This window comes from Cricetulus griseus, chromosome 3, assembly GCF_003668045.3.
Source record: "Cricetulus griseus strain 17A/GY chromosome 3, alternate assembly CriGri-PICRH-1.0, whole genome shotgun sequence".
NCBI lineage: Eukaryota > Metazoa > Chordata > Mammalia > Rodentia > Cricetidae > Cricetulus > Cricetulus griseus.
The window spans coordinates 278820464-278842512 of NC_048596.1; the positions used below are offsets into that span (position 1 = coordinate 278820464).

General features: G+C 49.9%; 2 protein-coding genes across 2 annotated transcripts; both read right to left on the reverse strand.

Annotated features, from left to right (window-relative positions):
• Positions 1-1028: 1028 nt before the first annotated feature.
• On the reverse strand, positions 1029-6906 carry LOC100767989 (spermatogenesis-associated protein 31D1). Its single transcript, XM_027409594.1, has 4 exons — positions 6715-6906; positions 5714-5756; positions 5169-5229; positions 1029-4461 (listed from the first exon to the last, which is right to left on the reverse strand). Exons 1-4 carry the CDS (start codon positions 6904-6906, stop codon positions 1029-1031), a joined length of 3729 nt encoding a protein of 1242 aa, XP_027265395.1.
• Positions 6907-17463: 10557 nt separating this feature from the next.
• On the reverse strand, positions 17464-20830 carry LOC103161847 (spermatogenesis-associated protein 31D1). Its single transcript, XM_027410032.2, has one exon. It carries the CDS (start codon positions 20818-20820, stop codon positions 17848-17850), a length of 2973 nt encoding a protein of 990 aa, XP_027265833.2. The 5' UTR covers positions 20821-20830; the 3' UTR covers positions 17464-17847.
• Between the last annotated feature and the right edge of the window lie 1219 nt (positions 20831-22049).

Genomic DNA, 22049 nt, shown 5'->3' on the forward strand with positions numbered 1-22049 from the left:
CAGCACACACACAGCACACAGCACACAGCACACACACACAGCACACACACAGCACACCATGCTCAGCACACACACAGTACACCATGCTCAGCACACACACAGTACACCATGCTCAGCACACACAGTACACCATGCTCAGCACACACACACAGCACACACACAGTACACCATGCTCAGTACACACACAGCACTCCATGCTCAGCACACACACAGTACACCATGCTCAGCACACACACAGCACACAGCACACAGCACACACACACAGCACACACACAGCACACCATGCTCAGCACACACACAGTACACCATGCTCAGTACACACACAGTACACCATGCTCAGTACACACACAGTACACACACACAGCACACAGCACACACACAGTACACCATGCTCAGCACACACACAGTACACACACACAGCACACAGCACACACACAGCACACCATGCTCAGCACACACACAGTATACCATGCTCAGTACACACACAGTGCACCATGCTCAGTACACACAGTACACCATGCTCAGCACACACACAGCACACAGCACACAGCACACACACACAGCACACACACAGCACACCATGCTCAGCACACACACAGTACACCATGCTCAGTACACACACAGTACACCATGCTCAGTACACACACAGTACACACACACAGCACACAGCACACACACAGTACACCATGCTCAGCACACACACAGTACACACACACAGCACACAGCACACACACAGCACACCATGCTCAGCACACACACAGTATACCATGCTCAGTACACACACAGTGCACCATGCTCAGTACACACAGTACACCATGCTCAGCACACACAGAACACCATGCTCAGTACACACACAGTACACCATGCTCAGTACACACAGTACACATACACAGCACACAGCACACACACAGTACACCATGCTCAGCACACACACAGTACACCATGCTCAGCACACACACAGCACACACAAAAGACATGACTTCATCAGAACATTTATTGGGGGCAATCAGTACCATTAATAAGACAGATTATTTCTGGGGAAGAAAACCTTTTCCACTGAAATTCTGAGCCATAATTTTCTGCTCACATAGCCGGGACAAGTCTGCCAACACAGTTCCTACAGCCAGGGATGGCACTGCCCGAGGAACTTGTCCAACTCTCCTCGAGGGGGAGTTTCGGTGTGCCTCTGGCCCCACAGAGGGTGTAGGTGAGCGAGGCTGTGAAACCACACCTCTCTGGGGCTGTCTGTCCCTGTCTTCCACCCATCTCTTTTGACCAACAAAAGCAGTGGCCTGGTGGTAGGACTTGGGACTCGGCACTTTAGGGTAGGCTGCTTGGTGGTGGAACAGACTCCCCTGGACTGGCTCTGCTGGGACCCAACCCTCTTTCTTTGGCTTAGTTTTCACAGGCTTGGTAGGAGGAGTTAAAGGCACACGGGGACGCGTGGCATCTGCTGCACCATAACTATGCCCTAGTTGCTCCTTGGGGACCTTCCCAGGGTCTCTCATGGCTTTCTGAGCTATGGTGTTCCCAGGAAAGGTAGCTCTCCCCCTAAGTAGTTCTGGGTGCTGCACTGGTGATGATGGGGAAGTGTCTTTTCTCGGCAACATTTCCTGTCCTTTGCATTTTCTGTCAGGAGAAAGCCGTTGCAGAAATTGTTTGAAGTGCTTTCTGAACTGGTATTCAGGGGGAGTCTGTGCCTTTGCTGGCAGGGGTTGTGAGGCCTTCTCCCCATAGCTCCCTTGGGTTGGACTGTCCTGTGCATGGAAGCTCTTCCCATTGGCCTGTAATGTCCTAGGCTTTGCAACCCCTGTCCCAGGCTCTTCGGTTTTCCATGGTTCAGGCCATAATTTCTTGGCAGATGGAGGGATGTCCTTGTTCTGGCCTTTGCCTAAGGCGTGAGGAGGCATCCAGGTCTCCTGTCGCTGTACTGGAGAAGCATCCATGGGCCCCCTGGAAGGGCTCTGGCCATGGATGGGGAAAGGTTTGCAAGTGAATTCATCTGAGGCAGGGAGCTTTTTATTTGGGGACCCTAGAACTTGGAAGGGCAGTCTGCTTTCTGATTTGAATTTCTCTTCCCTGGATACCGGATTATTACAGTCAGATATCTGACTTTCCTGGGGACCTGATGTTTCCTTCAGGGCCCTTCCAGCTACCAGAGTACTTTGTACTTTTGTTGTACTCTTGCACTGGCTGGTGTTCAAGATCTTGGTAGGTTGTGGTTGAAGACCACTGAACTGCCCTCCTTTGACCATGTTACTGACCTTGTTGGATACAAATATGCCTTTGTCATTCACCTTTGTTCCTTGAGGCCCCCAGACTGTTTTGCTGGGTCTCTTACCCAATGAAACAGGGCCAGCCTCATTGGCTATTCTGGGCACATCTGGGCTGTGTTTATTGCTCTCTGACTCTTTCAGGCTTCTGTTGTCTAAGATAATGGATGTCTGTTGCAGCACAGACTTGGCCATTATATACTTGCTCTCGACACGTCCATCCTTCTTGTCAGAAGGTGACTGTCTCTGAGCCTCATGCTCTTCCTTGCCCACTTGTGAAGTAAAAGGGGGAGGATGATACCCTGATCTGGACCTGGTGTCCGATATCTGACCCTTGTTTGTTTCATTGAGATTCCTGGTCAAATGCTTTTGCAGGGCAGTTTCAAGTTTTTTCCGATATTGGCTCACCTGTGAGGTCCCTGAAGGTTTGCCTGACAGACTACTTGAGTGGCATTGTGGGTTTTTCTGACAGTCAGATTGCAGGCCATTATCTAGAGCACCCTTGGAGTTATCCCATAGATTTCTTTGGACAGCCTCTGAGTTCTGTCCTTGTGTCTTTTCCATTTTTTTCTCTAGAGACTGACTCTCTGAACACCTCTCCTGGGAGCTTCCAGGTTGGTTTGACACAGTGTTGTGTGGGTCTTTGCTGTCCTGGTGCTGAAAGACAGAGACCTGTGAGAGCCCATGGTTGCTCATAGATGATTCTTCAGGGTCAGGATTCATCCATGGCTGAGACTTGAAGATCCTCTCAGAGAGGCCCCAGCGCTGCAGGATGAGCCTCTTTCGAAGGTGGTTCTCGAGTTTCTTCCGGAATGCATCAGTCAGGGGGAAGTTTCCAGAAGGAACGGACTTGGGAGCATGGGTCTTGGAGGACCGCCTGACCAACGATGGCTTGGAAGGTAGGAGACAAAACTTTTCCTGAGATTTTTGGACCACCGAGGGTAAACTCCACGCCCTCTCCTGTCCCTTTGTCAGGAGGTGGATTTCAGATTGCAGTAGAGCTTTTGTCTCTCCTTGGGATCTATGAAAATACACCTCACAGATTGTGATCTGAGACTGAGAGGAAGACGGTGGCATTGGGATTGCAGGTTGAAGCTGGGTCTGGGATGTGTTGAGCAGGACACCCTGGGACTGAGATTGACTCCCAGGCAAGGACAGAGGTGTGGGGTGAGTCAGGGCCGAGGAGTCTGGGATTCTGTTGAACCAGATGCATGTGGAGGAGCAGTGAGCTGACAGGGTAGTGATCGTGTGCACTGACTCGCTGTGGAGATATGGGAGACCCCAGAAGTGCTGGGTAGGCTTGGGTTCTAACTGGTCTTCAGAGATTTGAGCCTGAGCAAGCCCCTGGTGCACAACCAGATCACTGAGCCTGTCTTTGCTGCCCCCCAGAGGAAGGGAGCCTCCTGAGCTCTGCAACTCAGGCTCTGGGATTTCCGGCCAAGCTGTCAGTACTTTTGGGAAAGATTCTGCTTTTCCTTCCTTGTCTTCCAGTGTAAGGAAGTCAGCCTGACTTTTGCCTTGTCTCTCAAGCAATGCCAGGACTTGGGGGCTGGGAAAAGAGGGTTTCCCAGGCATTGTGAAATAGACTGTGGTTTGTCCCCCTGAAAAACCGTCAGAAGAGTGGGAGTTAACCAAGCTTCTAGACTGTGACCTGGAGAACCTTGGTATGTTACCACGAGCTTCCTTGTCTGTTGTGGCACTGAGGAACCGCTCTCTCAGCCTGGCCACCATGGAAGGAATGATTTCCGGTGGCAAAGACCCTTCTGTTTGAGGAGTAGGGGACTGTGATGCAGGAGGAACTGTGGGGGGTGGGATGTGGTCCCGTGGGAAGTCAGTCCTGGTGAGAAGAGGCTCTGACGGCAGAGAGTCACCTTGTGGTGCGTACAAAACTATGTCTTCCAAAGGGGTGTCTTTGTTAGATGAGACAGTGGAGGGAGGAGGAGGAGCAGGTGGGAGGGATGAAATTTGGCGCTCTGGAGGGCTTGGTGAGAGTGGAGGGGTCAGGGTAAATGAGGTCTCAGTCATGGAAGTGGAAGCCATGCTGGACACAGAGGCATTCCCATCTTCCAGGGTGGCCCATGAGAGCAGACGACGGACCTTAGCTGTTGCTCCATTGCACACGTCACAGCAGGGATCCGGACAAAGCACTTGCCGAAAGTGGGAGGCATCATACCGCTGTCCAAAAGGGCTGGAGAAGACAGAGTTCAGGTGTGTGGTCAGGACCTGTGTTCTAGTTTTCGTCTGCTGTCAATGTGGCGCTATCTACTGTCAGCTGAGAGACCAGCCTCAGTGGAGGGATTGCCTCCGTAAGACAGGCCTGTAGAAAGTTGTCTTGGCTGTTAATTCATGTAGGAAGGCTCAGCTCAGCCCACTGAGAAGCACCACCCTTAGACAGATAGTACTGACCTGTTTAAAAACAACTAACTGAACAGAAGTGTATCTAAGTGTTAGCTAGCAAGCAGTATTCTCCACAGGTACCACTTCTTGGCTATGAAATTTCCTTAGTTGGAGGCAATGAACTCTCCTGCCTTCAAGTTCCTGCCTCGACTTCCCTCAACAGCTGACTGTGATCTGGATTTACAGGCTACAATAAACCCTACTCCTTAAAGGTGCTTTTGGTTGTGGCGTTTTATCACAGCAACAGCAACAAGACTAGGACAACCAGCATGCATAGAAAGAGGGCTACAGGCCCAGGTGGGGTTCGGAGCCTGGAGCCTGTATGCCTAGTCCTTTTGCTCTGTCCTTGGATACCAGAGAGGCTGCATCCTCTCCCCATGACTCCAGTCTACACACTTAATCCCTTTGGGTAACCCTCCCATGACAACAGCAGGCTATGCTAAGTTGACCTTGGGGTAAGGATGGGGGTGGGACCTGAAAGAAAGGGAAAATTGTTACCTTTGCACAACAGACAGCAGCTTCCTCCTCTCCTGAGCTTCTCTGTGGAAGATTCTAAATTCTGGAAAGCGTGTGGTGTGGGTTGTAGGGAACAAAAGACAGAGAGGTGGGCGTCACACCATTCCTCTAAGGGAAACACCTAGGCTATTGTAGTCTGAAATCATCAAGAAACAGCGGACATGATGAGTTGTCTTCATTTACAAGGTCCCTCTGTGAACATCATGGCACTATGGACAGCACAGAAGCTCACAAGTCTGGGCTTCCCGAGAGATGTCTGAGCCCAGGTGTGAGGTACAGACATGCCACCAGGAGGCGCTGTGGCTACGGAAACAACGCACAGTCCTCCCTGGAAACCTCCTGGGCTCACTGCATGGCTTCATGCCCATGGGTGAGCAGAGCAGGGGTGCAGGGCTGGTTCTCAGTCTCCTATGAGGGAGATAATGTGTCTAGTGACATGGTATCCTCAGCTGTTGGACCCGGGCTCTCTTATGGAAATTACAGGAAGGAAACATGTTGGTCTTAACACCCCAGGGGTGGGAGCCTACCTTTAAACGATGCTCTCCGTCCTTTCTTAGCTTTGCCCTGTTGCTGTGAACAACAAAGAATAAAAAATGTTTTTTTATGGGTGCAATGAGCTTTATTGATGGTATTCAAGAAGAGTAGGGCTCCCTAAGCCCCTCAAAATGTTTTTTTTTTTTTTTCTGTTGTTTTTCCTAGAATTCATTTAACCAAGAATATGGTGAGTTCCAGTCAAGCAAGATTAATCCAAATCTTTATTGTTTACTTTCGAAAGTGATAGAAGATTTTCAGTCCTTCCTTCTTTGAGAAACCAAAGGAGGATTTTCGTCTGCAAGAGTCACGGTTGGGAGCATCACTAAGAAGTCCCGTGCTAGGCGGGGCAGTGGTGGCGCACACCTTTAATCCCAGGGCTTGGGAGGCAGAGGCAGGCGGTTCTCTGTGAGTTTGAGACCAGCCTGGTCTACAAGAGCTAGTTCCAGGACAGCCTCCAAAGCCTCAGAGAAACCCCTGCCTTGAAACCCCCCCAAAAAAAAAGAAGTCCCATGCTGAGTAGCATAGACTGAGGCCAGGGCCACAGTGGCTCTCGCTCCCCTGGGACACTTTGTCCTAGGGACAGAGCTCTGCTCAGTTCTGCTCAGAGGCCATGTGTGGTCATCACTGCTCTCCCAAAGCACAATTGGAGGAAGTGAAGATGAAGGAGCTGAGGGGACACGTGAGGTGGGAGAGGGGACGGGACCAAGTGTCAGGAGACACTGCCCTTCAGCAAACCTGACATCTGGAACTAAGCCAGTCAGAGCAGGACTATGGACCAACACCATGGACACCCAGGAAGGAAGCCGTAGATCCAGAAGGAAACTTCAATTCCCTCCATCTCAGGCTCCGTGCCTTCACACGACAGCGTTCTCTCCTCGCCAGCGTCCTAGCTCAGGCACTGCTGCAAGGCAGCCAAACTCATTCAATACCACAAGAGTAGAAATGGAAACTACAAGTGAAGAAGCTGCCCAAGGAGCTCACCACACTGCCTCACCTGTCTGATGTCTTGATTGTTCTGTGTGGGTAGGAATGGTTTCAGCGTCCGGTACCTCAGGTACAAAAGAAGCACAACCACTGCACTCAGGAAGATGAACTTGGAGTGAATGTCCACAAAGGCTGAGGAGAAATGTCCAAAGCTCAACCATGGTTCAGTAGCGCTATTCAGAAAGGAGAGGACCTTCTCCATAGTGTGAATCGCAAGGCTGCCTGAGGCAGCTATGTTCTGAGGCTGCGCGGGCCTCACTGTAGAGTCAGGCCTGCATCACAGACCCAGGGAGAGTCACAGAGGGTTTGTGAGGTGGGGAGGAGGGTGAGCCTTCGCTCCCCTGCCCCACCCCCCAGCAGAGCCCTCTGCCCGAGCCTGCTGCCCCGTTGCCACCTAGCTGTCCTCATGTCATGTTCCACAGGGGTTGCTCTGTGACCAGGACTTCACCACAGGCCCATTTACTGTCTGAAGCTCTCGAATTGGATCCTTGCAATTCTCCTGCCTAGAGCTTGACATGGCGTCTTCCTGGAAATGTTTGCTGTTTGTCGGTCTCCCCTGGACCAATGTCCTTCAACACATCTTATCCACAGGACCATTTTCTCTAGCTAAGGCGAAGTTTCCTTTCCATGTATTTACTTTGTGAATGCCCAATGGCCAACCTTTGTGTTTGATCATCTTTCGGGGTCTTCAGAGGCACAGACTAAAATCATAAAGCTATTGTAAATATGGGATGTATAGAATCAAAACTCCAATCTATCTTTTGGGTATGATTATACTTTTTTTTTTTAGTGGTGATGTATTTGGAAAGTCAGATCGGGAAGGAGCAGGCTAGTCATAGAAGGGGGCGCGCCTGGTGGTTTGGGGGAAAGTTGGTTAACGGGGTCAGAGGCAGGCCCGCCAGCTGAAGAATCTTAGGGAACCCAGCAGGCTGTGTGGTCTGTGGATAGCTGGAAATTAAAGTCTGCTACACAGAGCAGGATGAGGTGGGGAACCTGGAAGGCTGGCCAAATGGAAATGGGAGAACTTGTGTGAGCTGGGATGGAAGGGTAGGTTGGGTAGACAAATGTTTTTGTGGTTGTTTGCACTGGGTAGAGTTGAGCAAAGTGGGAATGGAGCTGGCTAGGTAGAAGGGAAGCTGAGGGGCACGGACAGTGTTATCAGATCCTGGAAAAGCAGACGACTCCTGGATGGCTGGGTGGGCTGGCAGGTCAGCAGGAAGTAGACCAGGGCGAATGAGACCAGGCTCACCATCACGGCGGCCGTTGTGTCCTAAGCTGGGTTGGGGAACTGGATAGCAGCCAAGGCTGCTGGGCAGTATGTGTAGGCAGTGTGCAGAGTGACAGAATAGGAAGCAGGGTATGTTGGCAATGGGACACCTCGTGTGGAGGACAAGCCGGGGAGCATGGCAGGCTGGCCAGCTAGGATGTGGCTGGTGGCAAAGGTGCCATGGGTTAGGTTTAGGGGCAAGGTGGGGTGAAAATGCTAGGGGGCCACAGGACAGGGTGAGTTGGCCATGCAAGCATGCCGGGGGTGGGGCAGAACATGGTCCTGCTACATTGCCCAGTGTAGCTTGGGAACGGGCTTTGCTGGAAGATTAGGTAGGATGGGAGGAGGACAGGATGCAGTTGAGGTGACGTTTGGCATGTTCTCGGGGTGCACAGGTGGTGTGGGGGGACTGGGGTGAGCAGAGTAACAGGCCAGGCTAGTGGCCACTCTGTGACAGCACTAAAGTATGTCGGGGAATGTGGGAGGCTGTGGAGACGGCAGAAATAGATAGGGTGAAGACAGAAACTGCGGTTAGATGCCGAGGGGCAGAAGGTGAGGAGGGTTACAAGGGCCGACAGGTGTCAGGGCTAGAGGAGGCATACCACAGTGAGTCTGGGCATAGTGGGGGGCCCTGTCCACTCAGAGGGGGAAATTACAGACCCGAATGAGCTTAGGAAAGGGGCTGCCTGTGGCCTGGCCATGGTTGGATTAGGGTGCATTGGGATTGTGGTGATCTGTGGAACCAGGCATTCTGGTGGCACTATTGTGACATGAGGAAAGGGAATTATGTGACATCATAATCAAGGAACTTTGACAAGAGCTCCATGGTGGGCTAAGCTGAGGTGAGAAGCAATCCACAGGCTAGTTGGCGCAGGCTAGGGTGAGCCATGGAAGCTGGCTGGCTGGCAGCTTAGGAGGCACAGAACTAGGCTGGGTAAGATGAGGATCACAGAGCCCTGAGTGCTCCAGGGTCAGACACAGAACGGATTGAATATTGTACTGTGAGTGAGTGGAATGAACACGAGGGTGCAAGGGGGCATCTTGGGAATGGTCTGTGTGGCATCCTTCTCACGGATGGAATTGTGTGACTCTGGACACTGGACAGATTCACAGATCACAGCTCAGGGCACCGTGGCACTGGTAAGGGAGCATATGGGGTGCACTGGGCTGACAGGAGAGCAGTGTGCAATTTGGACTACAATGAGTTGGGTTACTATAGAATCTGCAGGCTAGGCAGCTGAGCTCACTGAGTTGGGAACCCGGTAGGCAGAGTGGCCACGAATGTCTAGTCAGTATTGCACATAGAGTCCACAGTTGGGTGAGATTAGTACCTTTTCTCCCCCCAAAACCTGTACAGTGAGTGCTTTCTTACTTAGGAAGTCCTTCCCTGTGCCTCTGTCATGCTGTTCCCCTTCACCTTTTCAGAGGTTCAGGTCTTACATTGAGATTTTTCCCCCCTTTGGTTTTTAGAGACAGGTTTTTCTGTGTAGCCCAGGGCTGTCTTGAAACTTGTTCTGTTAACCAGACTGGTTTCAAATTCACAGAGATCCGCCTGCCTCTGCCTCCCGAGTGCTGGGATTAAAAGCGTGCGCCACCACTGTCTGGCACCTTGATGCATTTGCAGTTCACTGGTATACAAGGTGACAGATGAGGCTCTGGCCTCATGCTCTATGTGTAGACATGCTTTGTTGAAGATGCTGTCCTTCTCTGGGTGTATTTCTCAGGCCCACTTTTTTTATGTGGGTGTTGGGGATTTGGGGATTGAACTCAGGCCCTTGTGTTTGTGCAGAAAGCACGTTTATCATTTAGCTCACCTCCTGCTCCTGGATTTTTAAATTAGTTTATTAGATCCCTATTCCATGCACTCGGTCCTAAGCCAAGGCACCCTTCAATGTAAGAGATTACACCTTTTAACAGATTATGACCACAAAGAGCTTCTTGTAGTGTTTGGAGATACTGTACACAGTGTGTGTGTGTGTGTGTGTGTGTGTGTGTGTGTGTGTGTGTGTATGGGCACGTGTGTTTAGGTGTGTATGCACCTGTGTGCATTCATGTGGGGGGTCAGAGGTTAATATTGTCTGTCTTCTATTGCTTTCCATTTTAAAAATTAAATGTTTTATTTAGTATTCATACATATACATAACATGTTTGGATCAAATCCACCCTCCATCCTTCTCCTCCCCTATTCTTGCCCCTCTTCATGGGCTTTCTCTTTTTCACTATCTACTGAATGCTTGTGGGGTAACCTATTAGAGGATAGCCAGTCTCTCAGGCCTCTCTCTCTCTCTCTCTCTCTCTCTCTCTCTCTCTCTCTCTCTCTCTCTTTCCTCTCCTCTCCTCTCTCTCTCTCATGACTCTCTCTTCTCTGGTAACCATCAGCTGTCAGTGGCTCCTAAACTTCATCCATGCCGGGGTTTTGGCTGGTTGATCTTGTGTGGGTCTTGTGCACTCTGTCCCAGCCATTGTGAGCACATTTGTGCAACTGTATTGTCGTGCCTGGCAAATGCTCCCCCTCTGGAGACCTCTCCCACTCTGGTCCTTACTGTCTTTCTACCCCTCTTCTGAAATGATCTCTGAGTCTTGATCTCTGAGTCTTAAGGGGGGAGAGTATGCCAAGCACCCCACAGTCTCTTATTCTTTTAAAGATTTATTTATTATGTACACAACATTCTGCGTCCATGTATATCTGCACAACAGAGGAGGGCACCAGATCTCATAACAGATGGTTGTGAGCCACCATGTGGTTGCTGGGAATTGAACCCGGGTCCTCTGGTAGAGCAGTCAGTGCTCCTAACCTCTGAGCCGTCTCTCCAGTCCTCTTATTCTTTTCTTGTTGGGCAGGTCTATCTCATTTGCTGCTGCTCTTTTGTTTTGGGGCAGAGATGCTCTGCAAAGCTCTGGCTGTCCTGAAATTCACCATGTAGACCAGGATGGCCGTCAGCCTCATTTTCTGAGACAGTTTCTCTCACTGAATCTGGATAGACTCTGCTCAGCACACGCTGGAGGTCACAGGCACATAGCATCGCATTCAGCTTATTGTGTAGGTGCTGGGAATTTGATTTCAGGTCTTTCTGCTTACATGGCAAGCATGTCGCCTGTGGGTGACCCTGAAGACACATGGCCATCAAGAGAGTTTAGTTTGTTTCCACCTGACTAGAAGTTGCCTGATGTTGCCTCATCCACAATTTTCTCAGGGCAGAGAGACAACTGCATGGAAGACTTTGCTCAGCAACACAGGAGGCAAGCTGTGGTGTCCTTGCCCAGCACCCAGGAGTTTTGTTACTTGTTTTGGACACCAGGTGGCATGAGCCTCCAGCCTTTTTCTTGGGCTTTTTCAGGTACTGCAGTCAGCAGGCTCTTGTCCTTAAATCAGTTGAATCGGGTGTTATCTTTTGGATCCAAATTATTCATCTCTATATAGCAGGACTCCGCTCACGGCTTTCTGACCTTTGTAAACCTTCTTGATGCAGACATATCCTCTGTCCCTCAGGATATGCTTGTGAAAACAAGGAGAAAGACACATTTCAAAGCTCTGAATAGATAGGGATGAGGCATAAACATGAAAAACCACCTGAAAGCCGGGTGGTGGTGGCGCATGCCTTTAATCCCAGCACTTGGGAGGCAGAGGTGGTTGGATCATTGTGAGTTTGAGGCCAGCCTGGTCTACAGAGGGAGTGTCAAGAGAGGCTCCAAAGCTACACAGAGAAACCCTGTCTAGAACGAAAAACCAAAACAACCAAAACAAAACAAAAACCCACCTGAATTCAAGCCTTGGAGTAAAAATCAGCAGTAATAGTTTCTCTAAGTTAAACTAAGCCTGTGTGGGCTCCCATGTTAAATGGTCTTTCCTGGTCCCTTGGTTACTGTGCTCCTCATTTGCTACTGAATCTCAGGCCATGATTGGACAATGCATCGCTTTGTGTTTCTTCAGTTTCCAGCATAATGGGGCTTCATGGTTCTCCATTTCACAACCTTTGACCCCACCTCAAACCTTGCTGCTTCCAACAGGTGATCTGCACAAGACCAACCAGGATCTGCTGTAGCTCCAAACCCTCCTTCCCCATGGACACTCAGACACACTATGACCACTAGGAGTCTGGTGAGCCCTGTACACTGTGTTCCTTGTGTCTCACAGCTTCTTTGGGGACTAGAAAATGTGAAAACCACAAATAACCTCTGAGATGGAGAGTGCAAAAGTTTTCTAGATGACACACGTGGAAAGTTAACTTTGACTCATTTTTTGGAGTCCACTCTGGCAGGAAGAAGAAACATCCACCAGGCACCAACCGGTTACAAGCAAACATTACCTAAAATGACCCAAGTAGAGTAGGACTCCCTAGGGAGGAAGTAATCTTGCTATCTCCAGCACAGCCTCCCTGTCACAATGAAGTCCAGCCCGTGGCTAATCGTCAGCCCGGTGTTTCAAGATGATTCGGATAGTTTGCTTCCTAGACGCTCCGTGAGTGCGGGTTATGTCTCGTTGCCATCCCTAGTGTTTCTCTGAATGGTGGCGAGTAGCTGGGTATTAAACACAGCTTGCTTTGTTACCTTAGGATTCGCCCCACCTCTTCCAGGTATGTGAACAGCATCCCCCGGTTGGAGGCACAGGCTCTGAATCCCCCGGAGATGCCCTCCTACCAATGGTGTGACCCCTTCTCTCTGGTGTTCACAGATATGACAGTCATATCTGAGATGATGAACATATTAATAAGCGAAACTAAACTGTGTGGACCGCAATGCTCCTATAGGCTTGGCTGTCTGTGCAGAAGGGCTTTACCGTTTAGTCTTGGGTCTGGGATGCAAAATAGAGGTAGATAGGGTCTGGATGAGCCCCCAAAGTACCTGCTTCCTGCTTCCTGGCGGATGTGATAGTGTCAGTGAGACTCCAGGCGGCTTTACCATTTCCTATGTCCCTTTTCTTCAGGTGATTAAAATTTGTTTTTGTTTGCTTGTTTTACCAAGACCCAGTCCACTTGTGTTTAAACCCTTGGCCATTGGAGATAGATGTGGGTGACGATGAGGTTCTCCTTGTCACTTGTTCCCCAAGGCTGAGCTCCCAGGAAGGGTATAAAGTGAGGGAAAAATTCTACAGAGGTGCCAACCATCTCTGGTATCCACACATACGCCATTTCATCCTGAGTCAGACTCTTACAGATTGGCTTCTAGCCAGTGAGATGGCAGGAAGGGTTGGCATGTCATCTGCACTTGCAGTGTGTAACTCACTCATGGTGTGTCCGCACTTGAAGTGTGTAACTCATGGTGTGTCCGCACTTGCAGTGTGTAACTCACTCATGGTGTGTCCGCACTTGCAGTGTGTAACTCATGGTGTGTCTGCACTTGCAGTGTATAACACACTGATGTTTGCTAGCAAAATCGCCCCCACCAGCTTTGATGAAGCAAGCTACCACATGGGATATGCCCACCTGCAAGACCGAGGGAGGACTCCAGCCAACCACCAGCTCGTGAGCAACAGCCTCAGCTACATGGCCTTGAGGAACCCACTCTCCCAGCAGTTGCATAGTGAACATGGAAATGGGCTCTTCCCCTGTCAAGCCTTCTAATTGCAGCAATCTCAGAGACCCCAAGGCAGAGAGTGGCCTGGACTCTTGAGTCAGAGACTGAGGCAATGAGTTAGGTTCTTGACCACTGAAATTGAAGGTAGCCATGACAGCCGTAGGCGATTAGTCCTTGCCGGAATCATTGTGGCTTTGGGTGAGAAGTACACTAGACTAACAGAATCTGGCAGCATCCCCCCGGCTGTCTTCATGATGAAGGACGCCCCCTCGTGCTGCTGTGGTGGAGCAAGAGCATTTTGTGCTACAAAGTCCATCTGGTCCTCCAGCTGGTCGAGGAAGAGGTCGGGAGGGGAGGGAAGAGGTCAGAGGTCGGGAGGGGAGGGAAGAGGTCGGGAGGGGGAGGGAAGAGGTCAGAGGTCGGGAGGGGAGGGAAGAGGTCAGAGGCCGGGAGGGGGAGGGAAGAGGTCAGAGGTGAGGAGGGAAGAGGTCGAGAGGGGGAGGGAAGAGGTCAGAGGTCGGGAGGGGGAGGGAAGAGGTCAGAGGTGAGGAGGGAAGAGGTCAGAGGTCGGGAGGGGAGGGAAGAGGTCAGAGGTCGGGAGGAGAGGGAAGAGGAGAGGGAAGAGGTCAGAGGTCGGGAGAGGGAGGGAAGAGGTCGGGAGAGGGAGGGAAGAGGTCGGGAGGGGAGGGAAGAGGAAAGAGGTCGGGAGGGAAGAGGTCAGAGGTCGGGAGGGAAGAGGTCAGAGGTCGGGAGGGGGAGGGAAGAGGTCAGGAGGGGGAGGGAAGAGGTCGGGAGGGTGAGGCAATAGCTCCTCTCTCCATTGTTTTCTTCTTTTCCTCCTCCCAATTTTGATTCCTCTCAAAACATAATCTCCTTTATTCTCAAAGACTGTGTGGCCTTGTAGGCCACCTCTCAGGTGACTGGTGCAGGGCCCTTTGTTCTGCTAATGTCAAGAAGCTAGCTAGCATCTGGGAGAATGTCCTGGGGTGGGAAAGACCTCTTCCTTCCCCTCTAAGTGTGTAAAGATATCTCATTTTCAAGTTAGGAATAGGAAACAGTGCCATTGCCAGAGAGGGCAACATGCCACCATAAAAGCCAGTTCCTGGCCTCAAAGCAGCACAATCTATGGACACACACCTCACAGTGACCATGAAGGTCTACAGAGACACACACCTCACACAGTGATCATGAAGGTCTACAGAGACACGCCTCACACAGTGACCATGAAGGTCTACAGAGACACACACCTCACACAGTGATCATGAAGGTCTCCAGAGACACGCCTCACACAGTGACCATGAAGGTCTACAGAGACACACCTCACACAGTGACCATGAAGGTCTACAGACACACACACCTCACACAGTGACCATGAAGGTCTACAGAGACACGCCTCACACAGTGACCATGAAGGTCTACAGAGACACGCCTCACACAGTGACCATGAAGGTCTACAGAGACACGCCTCACACAGTGACCATGAAGGTCTACAGAGACACACCTCACACAGTGACCATGAAGGTCTACAGAGACACACCTCACACAGTAACCATGAAGGTCTACAGACACACGCCTCACAGAATGACTTGCAGGTCTACAGGCATATGTAATATCTTGCTTGTACAAAATAAAGCTTGTTTGAAGATCAGAGGATGGAACTTGCCACCAGCTAACCATAGAGGTCAGGAGGTCTGTACAGGCAGAGACAGGAAATGAGATGGCTGGGCAGAGAGAGGATATAAGCAGGAAGAAACAGGAACTCAGTTTTTCTGCTGAGAAGTTAAAGAGGAAAGGTGGCTTTGGCTTGGTCCTCCTCTCTGATCTCTCAGCATTTTCCTCTGTATCTGTCTCTGGGTTTTTATTATTTAGACCAATTAAGAACTCCATTTACAGACACACACTTCACACAATGACCATGCAGGTCTACAGACACACACCTTACACAGTGACTGTTCATAAGGACAGAAGTAATCCTCTTTTTCAGAAAAATAATCATTTTAGTCCGGGGCTCCTTTACAGCTGCAAGTTCTGTCTTTTCTGTGTCTGAAGATATAGGGAGGGAGGGAGGGATGCCTGCCAAATGTCACCCCTTCCATGAGTGTCAGATAAAAGTGGAAAGCAGGACCCTCACCTCACCCTTCATGAGGGACAGACAGATGGCTCTGTGAGCCGGTGACTTTCAGTCCTCATGACGATGAGATCAAAGCAGAAGCCTTCTCTCCATCACTGACCCCAGAGCCTGGGCTCCATACTTTCTGGGACTGGAGGGGATGTCTCTGTCTTGACTGCGTTAGAAGGTTCCCAGCTTGGAAATGCTGTGTTGTGTAGGACAGTAAGGGTGAAAGGGAGACAGTAGCTTTGTGTCTGGATTTTGTAGGTTTTTCTTCACCTGAAAACGCCTGTGAGAGGTCTCAGAGACTGAGTGCTGCCATTTACAGAGGCTCCCAGCAGCTCACCGTCACCTACAGCTCCACTGCAAGAGATTCTTCTGACCTCTGTGGGCACACACACACAAAGATTTTTAATTTAAAAAAAGGCAAGCAGCTCTCTGTGAGTTTGATTCCCACCTGGTCTACATAGCAAGTTCTACTCCAGTCCAACTGGGGCCATATAATGAGGCTCAACCTGAAAATAACAAAACTTAAAAATGAAAATGCCTGGAAAATTTCAGAATAAGTCTCTGTGTTAAAAACTGAAAATGGTTGGTACAAGCATAGGTGTTTAAAAGGCTATTGCCCAGATGATCATTTAGCAGAATAAAAACAATGTTCCTCCAGCCATGGGCATTTGAACTGCATTACAGTACCTGATATGAAATTCCCTTCCATGGATCATGTCTTAAAATCCAATCAGATGTGCACCAGCAGGCTCATCTTGCCCAGCAGGTCCATATTGCAGCATGCAAGGCCTAGCACTAGGTAAGACCATTGGTTTCTTGTCCTCCCTTCCCCAGCAGCCAACATAGCACCTTCCAGCATCAAACCAGCTGGAAGTTTCCCTGGTGGCTCGGAACTGCTTTCTCTAGCTCTTGTAGCCTGCTGCCCGGTGCCTTTAGCAATAGGGTCTTGGCATGTAGTTAGTTAAAGTGGCTAACATCTCTCTGCAGACCTGGGCTGCTCTCAGTCTGGTCAGAGAAGCCTCTCTCTGCAGTGGGCAGTAGTCAGTGCAGACACACAGAACCAGGCGGAGTGCTGAGAACAAGAGACAAGTGCACCACTCTAAACGGGCTGTGTCAACCCCAACCCCAAGGCTAGGGCAACACCAAGGAAGAGTGGCTGGAGACAAGTGCTCTGGGACACAGTCATGAAGTCATGGCACGCACGGCTACCTGCTCAAGGCCTATACAAGATCAAGACAGCTGCAAGCCCAGCATGGGCGGGGCAGACAATATCCTGGCCCCACCCCTTACTGAGGAACTACTAACAGTAGACAATTGGTGGGGAGGAAGAGCTGTCTTTTAAGAGGTTTATTATTCACAGGTATGTATGTCTCCATGTCCGCCACATGTGTGGGTGCCCACAGAAGCCAGAGACATCATTTCCCTGAAGCCGGAGTTACATGTGGTTATAAGCTACCTGATGGTATGATGGGAACCAAACTCAGGTCCTCTGGATGAACAAGTACTTTTTTGAAGATGTGGCCACCAGTAGGTTTCCCATGCTCCAGTGGATGTCCATGTGTGGGCAGCGCTAACTGGACTGAGTGAGTTATATCTAAAAGACATGAAGTTGGGAGGGACTGTGTGTCGGGAGAGACATTGTGGGGAGGATGGGGAAATAGATATATTTGATTATATACATGTATGAAATTTTCAAAACTAAAAGTTACATAAATGCCGGGCATTGGGGGCGCATGCGTTTAGTCCCAGCACTCAGGAGGCAGAGGCAGGTGAATCTCTGTGAGTTCAAGACCAGCCTGGTCTGCAAGAGCTAGTTTCAGGACAGGCTCCAAAGCCACAGAGAAACCGTGTCTCGATCTCCACCCCCCCCCAAAAAAAGTTACATAAGCTAGTGAAATAGAAAGCTTCAGAATGAAGCTGGGAAGGCTTTTGTCAAGCATCCTACAAGGGACTAGAACCCTCTCACTAAGCATGTGGCAAGAAGACCCACTAAACTCTCAGAAGAAACATTTATTCTTGGTTTTGTTAAATAGATTATTCTCATCGCAGGGTGTATTGCTCTGAAAATATTTTAGTTTTTCTTTTTAAACAAAGACTGCAAAGTTGGAAACGTTTCCTCCACATAAACAGAAACATGTTCTGTTTCTGTAGAAGAATCGGGTCTCATAACACAGTAGCTTTGGCAGAGGTGGGGCAGCTGGAGTCACATGGCACGCCTTCATGGAAATAGGGTTTGAATGGGACTAAGGATCCCTGGTCTCAAGGGAAGGCAAATAACTGTAGAATTGTGGCTGCTGCTCAAAGGACACATGAGGATGTGTCTGCCTAGGACTTAGCATACAGCTTGCACCAGGAGCAGTGGCTATCTGGGGACAGTAACAGATATATTTTCCTTCTCCATGATGGGCACAGGCGGCCTCATGCTTGGAAGGTTGTCCATTGGTGGGATCAGACTGAGCCTGTAGACACTTCTTCTGGCTCCACTCCAAGAACCCAGATCTCTGCCCATACAACAGTTTATCCTCCAGGAGCTTCCCAAGGGATGCCATGAGTTCATGGGCTTCAGGAGGCCCACAGCTCATAAAGAGAGCCCTGTCTTTTTCGGTTCTATGTCTTGTGTTGTCTTTGCTGGAATAAAGCCACTGAAAAAGCTGTCCTATCTTTTTTCTGAAGTAACTCTCCAGAGGCTGAGACTTCTGATTGTCTGATTTTCCTGTAATAGGTTGGCTCTTCTTCCCTGCTTTGGATGTCTGTGTTTTGCGGGTCTCACTTTTACCATTTTCTTTTCTGGGTACTGGTAAGTTCATTGTGTTATGTTTGAAGACGCTGGGCTCTCGCCATGGATCCAAACTGATCCCTGTGTTACATAGCTGGGGATGGAAGCTCCTGAAAATTGAGGCCTCTGAACTGGACACACTGTTGGAAGACGACATCGAGTAGCCAGTCAAACTGTTGGAGGTAAAGGACCCGTCAGTCTCATAGCCTTCGGTGTGGCCCTGTGACTGCTTCTCCAACTTCAGTTTCAGTTCCTGAAACAACTGCTTTTTAAAGTCTGACACTGCCGGATCTTCGGGAAGCAATACCCTTGATGTGTTGTGTGCTGTGGTCACAACAGAGTCTGGTTCATCACTGTCTTCATTCTTCCTCGTGGAGCTTCCCGCCTGGCTGCTAGGATCTGATCCTGACAGGACGCTCACATTCCGGGCCCCGAGGATCTCATGGAGCATGCCCGGTGTTATCGGCATGTGTGGGGGGTGCTTGCCTACAGTCTGTTTGCCTTCAATGACTTCTAGGTGAGAAGAACAACTTGCCATCTCACTCTGTGATTTGGATCCAGCCACTTGTTCTTTTACGGGCTGCTCCTGCCCGGGTCTGCTTGGTAGCTCAGCGTCATTCTGACTCACGTTGTCGTTAATGCTGGGTGTGTCGCCCTCAGTTTTCTGGATCTTCTCTGTGACCTCATAGTCATTGCTGGAGTGTGATTTTCCCAGGGGCCACTCTCCTTCCCCATCTATACGTGAGATGGTGAGAGGGAGGTGGTCTATGATGGAGGTAGAGTTTGCTGTCTCCAACCTGTCGTTGTGATAAAGGTTAGTGTTTTCTCTGAGGGGATAGGGGAAGCTACTTTTCACATCTATCCCAGAAGTACTATTTGAAGATAAGGAGAGATCAGACTGAGGAAGGGGCCATGTTTTAGCTTCTCTCAACATATAGAATTTTATGGATTCAATAACTTTGATGGGAAGGCCCCACTTCTGACTCACTCGGTACCTTATAAGATGGGCTTCCAGCATCTTCTGTGTCTTGGGATCAAGAAAAGGTATTTCAAGGACAGCAGTATTGCAGTAAAAGCTTCCCGGTGGCAAGTTCCACAGAGTCGAATCTTCAGCAAGCCATGAACAGCACACCTTGATTGGGATTCGACCCATTGTGATCTGCCAGAGCTTTCTGCTTATGTGTAGCCTCAGAATACTTCTTGTTTGCCTTTGGTCCAAGCTCTTCCTTGAGATGCCGTCTCCTTCATGTTCCAAGCCAACACCTGAGTGACATGCCCATTCCATCTGTGTCTCAGGTATAACCCTCAGATTGTTCAGTATGTAACATCCTGAGATCATTTGTGGGTTGCCTAAGGGGCACCTCCCCAGGATTTGTCCGAGATTCTTAGCTACATCCTGTCTGAGCTGAGGTTTCATTGAGACCGTCTCATAGAAACTCAGTTCTCCAGTCCTAAGGTTGCTGCAGCTCTGGTCCCAGTGTACGGTGCGTTGAGGTTTAACACATTTGCAGCTGTGGGGAGATGTTTCTGTTGTCTTGAACTGAGGGTAGCACCAGGGTGGAATTGGGTTGTTTGGTCCATAGGACTCCAGGTTGCCCTGAAGTTCACTGCCAGAATGAAAATGGCCAGTCCTGGGGACGGAAGCGTAGTTCTGTGAAGGCTGGCTGACCAATGGCAAGCTGGGAACTAGAAGACCAAAGGGAGTTCCATATTGTTGACTTTTAGGGACCAAACCCCACAAACTATGTTGATGATTCTCCAACGAGTGGCATTGAAGGTCCTTATTTCCATGTACGACGCCAGAGACAGTGCTATCCTGTGGCATTTGGGGAGGACTTCCACAGGGTAGAGATGGTGATTGCAGGGGAGCGAGTGCAGATTGCACGTGGGCCTGAGTGAAAGGGAGGGTCTGTGGCTGGGGCTCTGCGTTAGAGAGAGGCTGAGGCTGAGGCTGAGGCTGAGGCTGAGGCTGAGGCTGAGGCTGAGGCTGAGGGTGCAGGAAGGTGAGAGGTACGGTGTGGGGTTGGGGAGGGGCTGGACAGCCGTAGCCCAAAACTGGGGCTGTGACAGCTCTACAGACCCCATTGAATAGCATGAGTTGAGGCTCCAGTGAGTAGCTGTTAAGGGGCAGCACCAGGAGGGTGGCCACAATGGACTCGCTGTGCAAAGAGGGGAGCCCCCAAAAGAGCTGACTGTGCTTTTGCCCCAAGCCTCTCCCTTGAATCGTCATACGCATCTGCTGTTCAGAAATTCCAAGCTTCCCCAGTTTCCCTTTGACATTCAAGCTGACTTGGGGGACTGGGATGTCCTCATCAATGACAGTAGAGCCCAGCAAGTTCCAGGGGGCTTTGAGTTGACACTCTGACCTCTTGGGATCTGAAAATATGTCTTCCTCCTTTTTCGTCTTCTCCACAGTCTGGCAAGTCATTGTCTTTTTCATTTGTCTCTTCGAGTCCCTGTATGTGAAGAACCAATAAAGAGGTAGAGCTTGTTCCTGTTTGCAAGGCTCCTCCACACAACCCAGACACAGGGAAGCTATCTGCTAAGAGCTACAGTGTGGCAATCTCACTCGGTGTGTTCTGGGGTTTGAACTGCTGCTGCCTTTGAACAGGAAGGAGAGATGAGCTCCCTACTGGAGACAAAGTGGTCTGGTCCGACAGCAGAATCATCTTTTTTTGTTGTGTGAAGCATTTCCAGTGAGGGAGGGTGTGCAGTGGGGGTTGGGAATGTTGATTAGGAATCTCAAATGCGAGAGAGGAGGGCATTCTGGTATGGTGAGAATTACCCAGTGGTGGGAATGGAAGCAAGTTCCCCAAGGGGATGCACTGCTTAGGTGACAGGATGGGGGAGAAAGTGGGAAAAGATTTGGGCAGAGGGGCTAGCATTGAGTTCCAAGGGGGCCAGTGAGATTGAGAACAGCTACAAAGGACTAGAGTTGGGGCAGTATGTGCTGGTGTTGCTAGGCACAGTGTGTGACTGACTTCAGCTGCAGTGACTGTAAGTAGTGGCTATCATGATGCCCACCCATGGGGCTTCAAATAGCAAGGCACGAGTTGCTGTAAGGGACAACACAAGGGACAGAAGGCTATGGTGGCTGATCTCAGATGGGATCGCCTGCCATGATCTGTCACATCCCTGACCTGAAAAGAGACCGAGTTTCTTCAGAGCTCATGTGTGCTTCCCAGTGACTGTCCCTCCCAGAACTAGGATGGGCTGCCCCGAGCTTCCATGGTGCACAGGCATATTACAAAGGGAACAAGGATTTTTTTTTTTTAACTACTTAAATTACCTTTCAGAACAGACAACTTCTTCCCTTTCTCTCTGGAGAGTTTTCCAATCTTGAAAACAAAACAAAACAAACAAAAAAAAACCAAAACGGTAGTTTATATGTAATTGTGACTATAAATCTCAAGTGTCAGTTTGGTGGGATTTACAGTCCTTACAACAAATCCCTGAGCATGTCTGTGAGGCACTTTCTGGACTAGGTTAATGGCATTGGAAGACCCACACTAAATGACAGCACTGGGCAGTGGGCAGGAGTCCCGGGCTGCGCATAGAGACAGTAAGCCAACTGCCCTTACGTATCACTGCTTCCTGACTGCAGATGTGTTGCTGGATATTTGATTGCACTGTGAAACTCCAAGACTGTGTTAATAAAATTAACCTTGG